General features: G+C 45.6%; 1 protein-coding gene across 1 annotated transcript; it reads left to right on the top strand.

The window, feature by feature from the left end:
• Positions 1–13,410: 13,410 nt before the first annotated feature.
• On the top strand, positions 13,411–15,230 carry LOC308160753 (kelch-like protein 10; the record flags this gene model as incomplete). The annotated part of the gene is made up of 4 exons (XM_080534695.1): positions 13,411–13,830; positions 13,937–14,515; positions 14,628–14,777; positions 14,865–15,230. 4 exons carry the CDS (start codon positions 13,411–13,413, stop codon positions 15,228–15,230), a joined length of 1,515 nt encoding a protein of 504 aa, XP_080390821.1.
• Between the last annotated feature and the right edge of the window lie 577 nt (positions 15,231–15,807).

Here is a 15,807-nt window from a genome sequence, read left to right as displayed (position 1 = left end):
TGTTGAAGTGGAAGTGTGCTTCAAAGCAAAACTGACAATGGAAACATATTTACTTCTTTATGCTATTAGTGGAAGATGGGTCATGGTCATGTGTGATTACAACACAGTGGGTATTTCTCTCCTCAAGACTCCCTTAGTGTCCTGCCTCTGTCATCACAGTCTTGTTCTCTTTGGACTGCAAGAACTTCAATAAGATAAGTACAGCATCATGGCTCAAATACCCAATGTGACAAACTCTTATGAGCATACACTGCTGTCCTCTGGTGGTCAGAGTGGGATTGATGTAACCAGCAGGGCTCAAACTGGGGATCTCTCCGCTGGATGACCTAAGATTCTACCATTAGGACATCCATTTGGACTGGCAGGGCTACTCATCACGAGAGCTACACTGCCACTACACACTACACCATGCACACTACACACTACACCCTGCACACTGCACACAAGGGAGAGGGGACATCTGTACATCCAACAACTCAGGGAAAACACACCACTGTCCAACTGCATGTGTGTAGGCTTGATCTTAGTGGAACATCAAAACCTTTGAGTTTGAGTGTATGAAGCTTGATCTGTGTAACAATGCATCATGACATGTTGATCTATCATCTTTGAGCCTTTGGTGTTCAGTGTGATCTCCCTGAGACTAGTTTACACAGTAAATACAGTGTGCATTGAACTACAGTACATATACATTCCTATGTCTAACATTAATCTGGTTATGAATGAAGTATCTATAATCATCATCATCAATATCATCATCTTCATGGTAAATGCCCTCCAGAGACTCTTCTCTTACCCCATGGCTTCAACATCCCCAGAGAGACTAATTTTAGAGGCAGTGGTCCCCTCCTCTCTCTCCCCAGAGAGACTCATTTTAGAGCCAGGGGTCTCCTCCACTCTCTCCTCAAAGGACCTCTTGCTGTAAACCTGAACAATGAACACACGCAGCACATTAAAGGAGACCAAAGTTAAAAACTGTGAAGTGAGAAACTACAGCATAGGAAAGGGACATGAAAGTATGCTGATACTGTATATACAGTATCTCTCTCTCCTGAAGCTAACAAGGGATATTTACAATGTCTCTCTATAACCCTAAAAGTTAACTTTGATCACACAAGCCCATTTTTACATAAAAAAGACATACAGTAAACCAACTAATTGACCCTTCATAGAGGAGTGTATTCAACAGTATTCTGTCAGTCTTATAGCTCTGCTGATTGGTCAATAGTGACCTTTGTAAAGACTGTTGACTAGTCTAGACACAGTCATTATTATCTATTATTATCTAGGGCCTCATGTAGTTGAACCTACTAGATCACAGTCAGCTGGACAAAATCAGGTTGAGGCTTTCTTAACAGGCTGGTCACATACAGTTGGCTACTGTAGTATGTTAGGGCTACATCATTTTGTGAGATGATACAAAGGCACGCAAGTTTATTCAAATCATATTAAACAGTGAAAAACTATTAAAAACACCAACTTACGGTTATGATCTGTCTCCCACATCAGTGCTCAGCTCTCTGTCTTGCTCCTCACTGATACAGCTCTCCCCTGTATGACCTAGTCTGTCCACATTGTATCACCTCATTGTGTCTGTCTGTCTGTATGTATGTATGTATGTATGTATGTATGTATGTATATATGTATGTATGTATGTATGTATGTATGTATGTATGTATGTATGTATGTATGTATGTATGTATGTATGTATGTATGTATGTCTGAGACACATGACAGGCTGACAGCTATCACACTTAATGTGTCACCATGGGAGGGGTGGGGCAAGATATTTCTCATCCAATGAAATGATTGTGTGTGAAAACACAGGTGGTTCAAACACAGATACAACCCCCAAAAATAAATAAACTTTTGCCAGTCATAAATTCTCATTTCAACATTATTCTTTTTAATGACGTTTTTTTCTTCTCCAAGTATTTGGTCATTTAAACATTTAAAAGAATTGAGTATACATGATCGCAACAATAAAGAACTTATAGGGATAGGAGGATGGAACTAGAATACTTTACACATATCAGACCCTCTGGAGCTCTTCCTGGTTCACTGCTTCTCAGGAGGCTGTGTCTCTGGTCGTCGTGGTAACGTTGTGTGTCGTCACAGGGTGACCAGTTCTGGTCGCCGTGGTAACGCTGCGTTGACACCAGAGTCTCCCAGACGGACGGACGGGGGGGGGGGGGGCGAGGTGTCTAAGGTCATGACACCTCGGAGACTTGGAACCTCAGAGTGAAAGGTAACCGAGGCTTCCCATTGGTGGATTCTGACACCCTCTGAGTCAGAAACTCGGGTATCATCTTTGTACAACGAGTTTCCAAATGAGACATTTCAAAGTGGTAATTCAGACACATGTCGTGAACGCACCACGAGTGTTCCTCCAACAGTCTGTGTCTCCTGGCAACAACTCTCTCCAGTTACAACATCCAGGAATTCTGGAAAAGGCAAAAAATAACAATCATTTCAGTCCCAAGCCAGGTACATCCTGGAGGGGGCAGGGTAGAGAGGATATTTTAGTTTTCTTGTTGTTGTTGTTGTTGTTGTTGTTTTTGCAGTAGAGTGTTCTAGAAGCAGTAAGAACAGTAAGTGGAAGTCATGCCAGTGTCACGAACAGTCCCATCATCCCTAGGGAGGGAAAGGGGGGGGGGGCTTCAGGGTTGCTCCCATCTCCTCCACCTCTATCAGTCCCTCCGTACATCCATCAGACGCCTGCGATGGAGGTCAGTTTGTCTGTCTGTGCGTCTGTGTGTCTGTCTGTCTGTCTCTCTAGGTCTGTCTGTCTGTCAGTCTGCCTGTTTGTCTGTCTGTCTGTCTCTCTGTGTGTGTGTGTGTGTCTGTCTGTCTGTCTGCCTGTGTGTCTGTCTCGCTACCTATATGTCTGCCTGTCAGTCTGTCTGTCTGTCTGTCTGCCTGACTCTGTCTGTCAGTCTGTCTGTCTGTCTCTCTCTGTCTGTCTGTATGCGTGTCTCTCTGTCAGTCTGTCTGTCAGTCTGTCTGTCTGTCTCTCTCTGTCCGTCTGTTTGTCTCTCTGCCTGTGTCTGCCTATCTGTCTGTCTGTCTGTCTGTCTGTCTGTCAGACGCTAGTGATGGAGGCCAGGGTCGGGGGCTTGGTCAGCTTGTCCTTCTGCGCGGAAGCAGGGGGTTGTGGGATAGCGCGGAAGTTGAAGGGCGGGCCGACGCTGGTCAGGTGACCGGGGATCATGTGACGGGGGCTCAGGACTGCAGAGTTCTGACGTCTGTTATTCTCCGTCATGATGCTGGAGGTGTTGGAGGCAAGGCTCTCACGAGTCCTGGAGGAGGGGGAGGGAGGAGGGTGAGAGGAGGGGAGGGGTGGGAGGGAGGAGGGTGAGAGGAGGGGAGGGAGGAGGGGAGGGGTGGGAGAAGGGGAGGGTGGGAGGAGAGGGTGGAGGAGAGGGGTGGGTGGAGGAGAGGGGTTGGTGGGAGAGGTAGGAGGGGAGGAGAGGGTTCAAACTGTTAACTTTTAAAAAGCAGTTAGTCTGCCTTTAAGAACAGGGTTTTTTGTAAATAACAATACGTGTACAATACACAATGTCAACTTATCTTCTCTTACCTAATGCAGACATTTTAATTTTTTCAGTAATGGTTAAGCACATCCATATCGGATGATGACATAATGGTTACCATATTTTCAGGGCTGACAGAAAGGGTAGAGGGGGGCAGGGGGGTAATATCAACACAGCTAATATCAAAAAAGAGACGACCATTTTTGACAAATGTAAATGTACTCTGTGGGACTGTAAATGTAAATGTACTCTGACATTATACTAACAGACACCATCAGTACACATCCAGTGGAGGTTTTGCACAGGGTGTTAGTGATCCCTGTACTAATAAAGGCATTAGACATGTAGGAATACAACAAACAAGGTCACGCTCATCAACAAAAGGAATTTTCAGAAAAGTTAATGAACATGATTTATATCTAAGTGACCCAGAAAGAGTATCCTCCATTTCTGAGCCTGACTAGGCTCTTGGTGACTCCTCAAATGTTTCTAACTCTGTCACAGATGAACATGCTCCATATAGGCTTCCGGTTGAGACACGGACAAGATGGCAGCACAAAGAAGGCTCTCCCGTTCAATTACGTTCTTAAAGTCCCTCAAAACGCCCTAGCGCCCTCTATTGGCCAGCCGATATCTATCAATATCTACCGCCACTGGAAGCAGACATGTTGAGGCGGAGAACGGAGTAACACGTGTAAGTAAAATATATGTGTGTGGTTACTATCGGTAAATCTAGTATAGCTTTCTAAAATATTCAGTAAAGGAAATATCTTCCCCAACCAGATCCACCGAACCTTGAAAGACCTGTAGCCCCTGAAGTTACACGTCTGCTGCTATTTGCCGAAGGCAACGTCTCGGTGAGTTCTACTGAGATGCTACGGTGTTATTGAAACGTGTATGAAACGTGCTGTGCTGATAAAAAGAGACTATCAACTTAGTTATCAAGTTAGACTGACTGAAATGATGTGATAACGTCCTAAACGTTAGCATTATCAACCGTTAGCTTGTTAACATTAGCCGCGCTATTACCCGCTATTACCCTCTACCCTTAGTAATTGCAGGGTGATGACTGCCTTGTTATGATGATACCCACTGACAGATGGCAACACGACATATTTACAAACACGAAACTGATTAGCTACCGTATCTGACAAGACTGTCCTGTAGTTGTTCATGTGACTGTTGTTCTAGTGTTTTAGTTTGTCTTTCTATGTGTCTAAATAATGTGTCTAGCTAGAATCTGGCTAGCTAACATTAGTGTAAGACAGTCAAGGCTCAGAACATTTTGATCTTTGTGGTTTCTGGTCGGCCACTCCATTTAACGTATTGTAGTCTTTCATTGAAAAACAAGGACACTACACTTACCATAATTTGATAGAGGATGGAAGGAAAATTCTGTGACGTGGTGATTAAAGTCAATGGCATCGACTTCAACGCACACAAGAATATCCTTTGCGGCTGCAGTCCATATTTCCGGTGAGTGTCTTAACTTTGTGGGGATGTGGCCATGATGGATGGCAGGGATTCACTTGGCATGGATCCAAAGGATAATCAGAAGAAAATAGCCAGATCCTACAAGAGCTTACACATTGTTCTTTGTGGCAGCAATGATACATTCTATAAAAGATAGCATGCAACTATTGATTCATAATATTTGTGTACCCCTCTTTATATTGTCATATACTTGCAGAGGGTGTTTATTATATAGCTGTGCTGTATTGAAAAGAGTATTGAGAAAATCTGGTACAGTATATGGATGATTCCTGACCATCATATCCCTCCTCTCCAAACCCTGACCCACAGAGCTCTCTTCACAATTGTCTGGAACAACCTAGAAAAGCGGGTGTACAATATTCCTGGTGTGTCACCGGACATGATGCGTCTCATTATTGAGTATGCCTACACACGCTCTGTGCCTGTCACTGACGAGAATGTGGAGCAGCTTCTGGTGGCTGCAGATCAGTTCTCTGTCATGGGCATTGTGCAAGCCTGCTCTGACTACCTAGAGGCCCAGCTGTGCCCGGAGAACTGCATTGGCATCTGTACGTTTGCAGACTTCTACTCCTGCTATGAGCTGAGGCGCAGGTCCTCTCTCTTCATCCTGCATCACTTTAAGGAGATGGTGCGTAGCTCCAAGGAGTTCCTGGAACTCTCGCTGTGGCAGTTTCGTGACATCATTGAGAAGGACGACCTGAATGTGAAGCAGGAAGATGTAGTGTTTGAGGCCATCCTGTGCTGGATTGGCCATTCTCCTCAAGACCGCAAAGCCCAGATCTCGGTGCTGTTGCCTAAGGTGACTGAGAGTTGGACAACACACGTAACACGTAAATGTTTGATGCATTTCATAAAGGCTGCCGACTGCATTCTGTGTCCATATCTGTCTGTGTCTGTTTGCTTAGGTACGCATGGCCTTGATGACAGCAGACTACTTCATGAACAATGTGAAGAATAATCCACTGGTGAGAGCCAATGATGACTGCAAGCCCATCATCATCAACGCACTGAAGGCCATGTTCAGCTCTGACAGCAGCAACCCTCTGACCCGCCCTCGCCTGCCCTATGCCATCTTACTGGCCATCGGTGGTTGGTGTGGTGGCAGCCCCACCAATGGCATTGAGGCGTATGATGCACGGGCTGACCGATGGGTCAATGTGACTCAGGAGAGCGCACGGGCCTACCACGGTGCTGCCTACCTCAATGGTTTTGTGTACTGCGTGGGAGGCTTTGACGACGTTGACGACTTCAGTAGTGTGCGCAAGTTCAACCCAGTCACACACACTTGGCACCAAGTGGCACCCATGCACTCACAGCGCTGCTACGTCAGTGTGGCTGTGCTGGGTGGCTGCATCTACGCCATGGGCGGCTGTAATGGCTATGTGCAACTCAACACTGCTGAGCGCTATGAGCCTGAGACCGACCAGTGGACACTCATCTCACCCATGCATGAGCAGAGAAGTGATGCCAGTGCCACCACACTTTTTGGAAAGGTAAGTGGAATAGGTAAGACTAACTATACCTGGAACACAACTTGATAACTATTGTACAATGAATCTATTAAAAAGCCAGGATGGATGAATTTACAAGTTGCCTTAACTCTAGGTATACATATGTGGTGGTATGAATCGGAATGAGTGGCTGTGTACAGCAGAGTGCTTCAACCCTGAGACCAACCAATGGACTCTGATCGCCCCCATGAGAAGACGACGTTGTGGGTTGGGGGTCATCGCCTATGGGGAGCAGGTCTATGCGGTGAGACCTACATAAAAATACACAATAAATCTATGCTCAAGTTCTGATATTCTGTTATTGACGCACATTTCTCCTATCCTCTCTTAGGTGGGCGGCTTTGATGGAGCCAACCGTCTGCGACACGCAGAGTGCTACAATCCCCAGACCAACACCTGGCGCGCAGTTCCCACCATGTTGAACCCACGGAGCAAATTTGGCATCGAGGTGGTGGATGATCTTCTGTTTGTGGTGGGCGGCTTCACTGGCACAGGTACCTGCAATGTGGAGTGCTACGATGAGAAGACAGATGAGTGGCATGACGCCCATGACATGGGCATCCTCCGCAGTGGCGTTAGCTGCTGTGTGGTGCACGGACTACCCAATGTGCTCGAGTATGCTGCCCCGCGAGATACCCTGCAGAACCCCCGGGAGGAGCTCAAACTGTCCACCTCCAATAGCATCCTTACTGTCTGACACCATATCTACCCCCCATCCCTACATGACCCGGTCCTGCCCACTGCAGTCCATCTGGGCAGAGACAGAAACCATCCAAATAAATCCTTCAAGTGCCCATGGAAATCACATAACATTTCTGTCTTTCTTATTGCTTCTATCAGGCCGGGTGGTACAATAATTTTTCTACAATGAACGTATAAGGGAGGCTTTAATTGAATGCTAGTTTGCAATCATGTCTTAACTTTGCTGGGCAAGCCCATGCCCATTAATGTCCATCAATACGTGTATATCTGACGTTTACATGTAAATACCCTCCAAACAAAAGACGAATGTTATCGTTTGCCTTGAAAGATGCATACACATATTGGGCTACACAACAATCATGTAGATTAGCTATCCATTTCAACCCCACATTCAAGACAGATCAGGCATCAAGGTTATATTTAAAAAGTTACTTTGTTGCCCCCTAGTGGGTATTGAATGCAATATGTCATCTGTACAGTTATGTGCTGCTGAACTATGAGTGCGGATAATGATATTGTCAATGGGACTCCATCTTGGAGGACAGTAACTATCCTGTTTATTTGTTTATATATTGTTAGATGTTGAAATGATTGTCAACCCTGTTGCAGATTACTGGACTGATCTGGCTAATCTGCCAGTGGTCGCTATTGCACCTACATCACAGAATTGACTTGGTGTGGTCAACTTCATTATCTGGCAGCGACTAGAGGCCTTTCTTTCCTGACATCTTACCATTTCAATCATGTCCTTTGAGCATTATTGCTTTATGCCCATAGTACGTCAAATCCAATTTGTATGAAAACAAAACAAGCATCTAAAAAGGTCCAGGGTCAGAGTTTCTGAACTCAAACCAAACCTAACTACCTCATCTGTATAAATTATTGATATGTATTTTGTGTGTTTCATAACAGCTGTGTTACTGTGTGTGTGTGTGTGTGTGCGCGTGCGTGCGTGTGTGTGTGTGTGTGTGTGTGTGTGTATGTGTGCGCGTATGCATGTGTGTGCGTGTGTGTTTTGTGTGGAAAAGGGACAACATCATTGACAAAGTGATGGAGCGCTATTCTCACAGCAGGAGGAAGCAGGAGGACAATTTCAAAAAGTTCAGGTGAAACATGAAAATAAACACACTCAAAAGCAGACCCTAAATCTAAAATGTCAAATACCACACATGATTAAAGTTCAAGGGGTCATATCCGTTTTACCTCTAAAAGAATGGGAAACAAAACCATGTTGAAGTGGAAGTGTGCTTCAAAGCAAAACTGACAATGGAAACATATTGCACACAAGGGAGAGGGGACATGTGTACATCCAACAACTCAGGGAAAACACACCACTGTCCAACTGCATGTGTGTAGGCTTGATCTTAGTGGAACATCAAAACCTTTGAGTTTGAGTGTATGAAGCTTGATCTGTGTAACAATGCATCATGACATGTTGATCTATCATCTTTGAGCCTTTGGTGTTCAGTGTGATCTCCCTGAGACTAGTTTACACAGTAAATACAGTGTGCATTGAACTACAGTACATCTACATTCCTATGTCTAACATTAATCTGGTTATGAATGAAGTATCTATAATCATCATCATCAATATCATCATCTTCATGGTAAATGCCCTCCAGAGACTCTTCTCTTACCCCATGGCTTCAACATCCCCAGAGAGACTAATTTTAGAGGCAGTGGTCCCCTCCTCTCTCTCCCCAGAGAGACTCATTTTAGAGCCAGGGGTCTCCTCCACTCTCTCCTCAAAGGACCTCTTGCTGTAAACCTGAACAATGAACACACGCAGCACATTAAAGGAGACCAAAGTTAAAAACTGTGAAGTGAGAAACTACAGCATAGGAAAGGGACATGAAAGTATGCTGATACTGTATATACAGTATCTCTCTCTCCTGAAGCTAACAAGGGATATTTACAATGTCTCTCTATAACCCTAAAAGTTAACTTTGATCACACAAGCCCATTTTTACATAAAAAAGACATACAGTAAACCAACTAATTGACCCTTCATAGAGGAGTGTATTCAACAGTCTTCTGTCAGTCTTATAGCTCTGCTGATTGGTCAATAGTGACCTTTGTAAAGACTGCTGACTAGTCTAGACACAGTCATTATTATCTATTATTATCTAGGGCCTCATGTAGTTGAACCTACTAGATCACAGTCAGCTGGACAAAATCAGGTTGAGGCTTTCTTAACAGGCTGGTCACATACAGTTGGCTACTGTAGTATGTTAGGGCTACATCATTTTGTGAGATGATACAAAGGCATGCAAGTTTATTCAAATCATATTAAACAGTGAAAAACTATGTAAAACACCAACTTACGGTTATGATCTGTCTCCCACATCAGTGCTCAGCTCTCTGTCTTGCTCCTCACTGATACAGCTCTCCCCTGTATGAACTAGTCTGTCCACATTGTATCACCTCATTGTGTCTGTCTGTATGTATGTATGTATGTATGTATGTATGTATGTATGTATGTCTGAGACACATGACAGGCTGACAGCTATCACACTTAATGTGTCACCATGGGAGGGGTGGGGCAAGATATTTCTCATCCAATGAAATGATTGTGTGTGAAAACACAGGTGGTTCAAACACAGATACAACCCCCAAAAATAAATAAACTTTTGCCAGTCATAAATTCTCATTTCAACATTATTCTTTTTAATGACGTTTTTTTCTTCTCCAAGTATTTGGTCATTTAAACATTTAAAAGAATTGAGTATACATGATCGCAACAATAAAGAACTTATAGGGATAGGAGGATGGAACTAGAATACTTTGCACATATCAGACCCTCTGGAGCTCTTCCTGGTTCACTGCTTCTCAGGAGGCTGTGTCTCTGGTCGTCGTGGTAACGTTGTGTGTCGTCACAGGGTGACCAGTTCTGGTCGCCGTGGTAACGCTGCGTTGACACCAGAGTCTCCCAGGCGGGGGGGGGGGGGGGGGGGGGCGAGGTGTCTAAGGTCATGACACCTCGGAGACTTGGAACCTCAGAGTGAAAGGTAACCGAGGCTTCCCATTGGTGGATTCTGACACCCTCTGAGTCAGAAACTCGGGTATCATCTTTGTACAACGAGTTTCCAAATGAGACATTTCAAAGTGGTAATTCAGACACATGTCGTGAACGCACCACGAGTGTTCCTCCAACAGTCTGTGTCTCCTGGCAACAACTCTCTCCAGTTACAACATCCAGGAATTCTGGAAAAGGCAAAAAATAACAATCATTTCAGTCCCAAGCCAGGTACATCCTGGAGGGGGCAGGGTAGAGAGGATATTTTAGTTTTCTTGTTGTTGTTGTTGTTGTTTTTGCAGTAGAGTGTTCTAGAAGCAGTAAGAACAGTAAGTGGAAGTCATGCCAGTGTCACGAACAGTCCCATCATCCCTAGGGAGGGAAAGGGGGGGGGCTTCAGGGTTGCTCCCATCTCCTCCACCTCTATCAGTCCCTCCGTACATCCATCAGACGCCTGCGATGGAGGTCAGTTTCTCTGTCTGTGCGTCTGTGTGTCTGTCTGTCTGTCTCTCTAGGTCTGTCTGTCTGTCAGTCTGCCTGTTTGTCTGTCTGTCTGTCTCTGTGTGTGTGTGTGTGTGTGTCTGTCTGTCTGTCTGTCTGCCTGTGTGTCTGTCTCGCTACCTATATGTCTGCCTGTCAGTCTGTCTGTCTGTCTGTCTGTCTGTCTGCCTGACTCTGTCTGTCAGTCTGTCTGTCTCTCTCTGTCTGTCTGTATGCGTGTCTCTCTGTCAGTCTGTCTGTCTGTCTGTCTGTCTGTCTCTCTCTGTCCGTCTGTTTGTCTCTCTGCCTGTGTCTGCCTATCTGTCTGTCTGTCTGTCTGTCTGTCTGTCTGTCTGTCTGTCAGACGCTAGTGATGGAGGCCAGGGTCGGGGGCTTGGTCAGCTTGTCCTTCTGCGCGGAAGCAGGGGGTTGTGGGATAGCGCGGAAGTTGAAGGGCGGGCCGACGCTGGTCAGGTGACCGGGGATCATGTGACGGGGGCTCAGGACTGCAGAGTTCTGACGTCTGTTATTCTCCGTCATGATGCTGGAGGTGTTGGAGGCAAGGCTCTCACGAGTCCTGGAGGAGGGGGAGGGAGGAGGGTGAGAGGAGGGGAGGGGTGGGAGGGAGGAGGGTGAGAGGAGGGGAGGGAGGAGGGGAGGGGTGGGAGAAGGGGAGGGTGGGAGGAGAGGGTGGAGGAGAGGGGTGGGTGGAGGAGAGGGGTTGGTGGGAGAGGTAGGAGGGGAGGAGAGGGTTCAAACTGTTAACTTTTAAAAAGCAGTTAGTCTGCCTTTAAGAACAGTTTTTTTTTGTAAATAACAATACGTGTACAATACACAATGTCAACTTATCTTCTCTTACCTAATGCAGACATTTTAATTTTTTCAGTAATGGTTAAGCACATCCATATCGGATGATGACATAATGGTTACCATATTTTCAGGGCTGACAGAAAGGGTAGAGGGGGGCAGGGGGGTAATATCAACACAGCTAATATCAAAAAAGAGACGACCATTTTTGACAAATGTAAATGTACTCTGTGGGACTGTAAATGTAAATGTACTCTGACATTATACTAACAGACACCATCAGTACACAGCCAGTGGAGGTTTTGCACAGGGTGTTAGTGATCCCTGTACTAATAAAGGCATAAGACATGTAGGAATACAACAAACAAGGTCACGCTCATCAACAAAAGGAATTTTCAGAAAAGTTAATGAACATGATTTATATCTAAGTGACCCAGAAAGAGTATCCTCCATTTCTGAGCCTGACTTGGCTCTTGGTGACTCCTCAAATGTTTCTAACTCTGTCACAGATGAACATGCTCCATATAGGCTTCCGGTTGAGACACGGACAAGATGGCAGCATAAAGAAGGCTCTCCCGTTCAATTACGTTCTTAAAGTCCCTCAAAACGCCCTAGCGCCCTCTATTGGCCAGCCGATATCTATCAATATCTACCGCCACTGGAAGCAGACATGTTGAGGCAGAGAACGGAGTAACACGTGTAAGTAAAATATATGTGTGTGGTTACTATCGGTAAATCTAGTATAGCTTTCTAAAATATTCAGTAAAGGAAATATCTTCCCCAACCAGATCCACCGAACCTTGAAAGACCTGTAGCCCCTGAAGTTACACGTCTGCTGCTATTTGCCGAAGGCAAAGTCTCGGTGAGTTCTACTGAGATGCTACGGTGTTATTGAAACGTGTATGAAATGTGCTGTGCTGATAAAAAGAGACTATCAACTTAGTTATCAAGTTAGACTGACTGAAATGATGTGATAACGTCCTAAACTAAACGTTAGCATTATCAACCGTTAGCTTGTTAACATTAGCCGCGCTATTACCCTCTATTACCCGCTAATACCCTCTACCCTTAGTAATTGCAGGGTGATGACTGCCTTGTTATGATGATACCCACTGACAGATGGCAACACGACATATTTACAAACACGAAACTGATTAGCTACCGTATCTGACAAGACTGTCCTGTAGTTGTTCATGTGACTGTTGTTCTAGTGTTTTAGTTTGTCTTTCTATGTGTCTAAATAATGTGTCTAGCTAGAATCTGGTCAGTCAAGGCTCAGAACATTTTGATCTTTGTGGTTTCTGGTCGGCCACTCCATTTAACGTATCGTAGTCTTTCATTGAAAAACAAGGACAATACACTTACCATCATTTGATAGAGGATGGAAGGAAAATTCTGTGACGTGGTGATTAAAGTCAATGGCATCGACTTCAACGCACACAAGAATATCCTTTGCGGCTGCAGTCCATATTTCCGGTGAGTGTCTTAACTTTGTGGGGATGTGGCCATGATGGATGGCAGGGATTCACTTGGCATGGATCCAAAGGATAATCAGAAGAAAATAGCCAGATCCTACAAGAGCTTACACATTGTTCTTTGTGGCAGCAATGATACATTCTATAAAAGATAGCATGCAACTATTGATTCATAATATTTGTGTACCCCTCTTTATATTGTCATATACTTGCAGAGGGTGTTTATTATATAGCTGTGCTGTATTGAAAAGAGTATTGAGAAAATCTGGTACAGTATATGGATGATTCCTGACCATCATATCCCTCCTCTCTAAACCCTGACCCACAGAGCTCTCTTCACAATTGTCTGGAACAACAAGCGGGTGTACAATATTCCTGGTGTGTCACCGGACATGATGCGTCTCATTATTGAGTATGCCTACACACGCTCTGTGCCTGTCACTGACGAGAATGTGGAGCAGCTTCTGGTGGCTGCAGATCAGTTCTCTGTCATGGGCATTGTGCAAGCCTGCTCTGACTACCTAGAGGCCCAGCTGTGCCCGGAGAACTGCATTGGCATCTGTACGTTTGCAGACTTCTACTCCTGCTATGAGCTGAGGCGCAGGTCCTCTCTCTTCATCCTGCATCACTTTAAGGAGATGGTGCGTAGCTCCGAGGAGTTCCTAGAACTCTCGCTGTGGCAGTTTCGTGACATCATTGAGAAGGACGACCTGAATGTGAAGCAGGAAGATGTAGTGTTTGAGGCCATCCTGTGCTGGATTGGCCATTCTCCTCAAGACCGCGAAGCCCAGATCTCGGTGCTGTTGCCTAAGGTGACTGAGAGTTGGACAACACACGTAACACGTAAATGTTTGATGCATTTCATAAAGGCTGCCGACTGCATTCTGTGTCCATATCTGTCTGTGTCTGTTTGCTTAGGTACGCATGGCCTTGATGACAGCAGACTACTTCATGAACAATGTGAAGAATAATCCACTGGTGAGAGCCAATGATGACTGCAAGCCCATCATCATCAACGCACTGAAGGCCATGTTCAGCTCTGACAGCAGCAACCCTCTGACCCGCCCTCGCCTGCCCTATGCCATCTTACTGGCCATCGGTGGTTGGTGTGGTGGCAGCCCCACCAATGGCATTGAGGCGTATGATGCACGGGCTGACCGATGGGTCAATGTGACTGAGGAGAGCGCACGGGCCTACCACGGTGCTGCCTACCTCAATGGTTTTGTGTACTGCGTGGGAGGCTTTGACGACTTCAGTAGTGTGCGCAAGTTCAACCCAGTCACACACACTTGGCACCAAGTGGCACCCATGCACTCACGGCGCTGCTACGTCAGTGTGGCTGTGCTAGGTGGCTGCATCTACGCCATGGGCGGCTTTGATGGCTATGTGCGACTCAACACTGCTGAGCGCTATGAGCCTGAGACCAACCAGTGGACACTCATCTCACCCATGCATGAGCAGAGAAGTGATGCCAGTGCCACCACACTTTTTGGAAAGGTAAGTGGAATAGGTAAGACTAACTGTACCTGGAACACAACTTAATAACTATTGTACAATTAATCTATTAAAAAGCCAGGATGGATGAATTTACAAGTTGCCTTAACTCTAGGTATACATATGTGGTGGTAACAATCGGAATGAGCGGCTGTGTACAGCAGAGTGCTTCAACCCTGAGACCAACCAATGGACTCTGATCGCCCCCATGAGAAGCCGCCGCATTGGGTTGGGGGTCATCGCCTATGGGGAGCAGGTCTATGCGGTGAGACCTACATAAAAATACACAATAAATCTATGCTCAAGTTCTGATATTCTGTTATTGACCCACATTTCTCCTATCCTCTCTTAGGTGGGCGGCTTTGATGGAGCCAACTGTCTGCGACACGCAGAGTGCTACAATCCCCAGACCAACACCTGGCGCGCAGTTCCCACCATGTTGAACCCACGGAGCAACTTTGGCATCGAGGTGGTGGATGATCTTCTGTTTGTGGTGGGCGGCTTCACTGGCACAGGTACCTGCAATGTGGAGTGCTACGATGAGAAGACAGATGAGTGGCATGACGCCCATGACATGGGCATCTTCCGCAGTGGCGTTAGCTGCTGTGTGGTGCACGGACTACCCAATGTGCTCGAGTATGCTGCCCCGCGAGATACCCTGCAGAACCCCCGGGAGGAGCTCAAACTGTCCACCTCCAATAGCATCCTTACTGTCTGACACCATATCTACCCACCATTACCCCCCATCCCTACATGACCCGGTCCTGCCCACTGCAGTCCATCTGGGCAGAGACAGAAACCATCCAAATAAATCCTTCAAGTGCCCATGGAAATCACATAACATTTCTGTCTTTCTTATTGCTTCTATCAGGCCGGGTGGTACAATAATTTTTCTACAATGAACGTATAAGGGAGGCTTTAATTGAATGCTAGTTTGCAATCATGTCTTAACTTTGCTGGGCAAGCCCATGCCCATTAATGTCCATCAATACGTGTATATCTGACGTCTACATGTAAATACCCTCCAAACAAAAGACGAATGTTATCGTTTGCCTTGAAAGATGCATACACATATTGGGCTACACAACAATCATGTAGATTAGCTATCCATTTCAACCCCACATTCAAGACAGATCAGGCATCAAGGTTATATTTAAAAAGTTACTTTGTTGCCCCCTAGTGGGTATTGAATGCAATATGTCATCTGTACAGTTATGTGCTGCTGAACTATGAGTGCGGATAATGATATTGTCAATGGGACTCCATCTTGGAGGACAGTAACTATCCTGTTTATT

The sequence above is a fragment of the Nansenia antarctica genome (assembly GCF_963989245.1).
Source record: "Nansenia antarctica genome assembly, chromosome: 6".
In the NCBI taxonomy this organism is placed as follows: Eukaryota; Metazoa; Chordata; class Actinopteri; order Argentiniformes; family Microstomatidae; genus Nansenia; species Nansenia antarctica.
The sequence above is the reverse complement of the archived record's forward strand: the minus strand, read 5'-3'. Positions and strand labels throughout refer to the sequence as shown.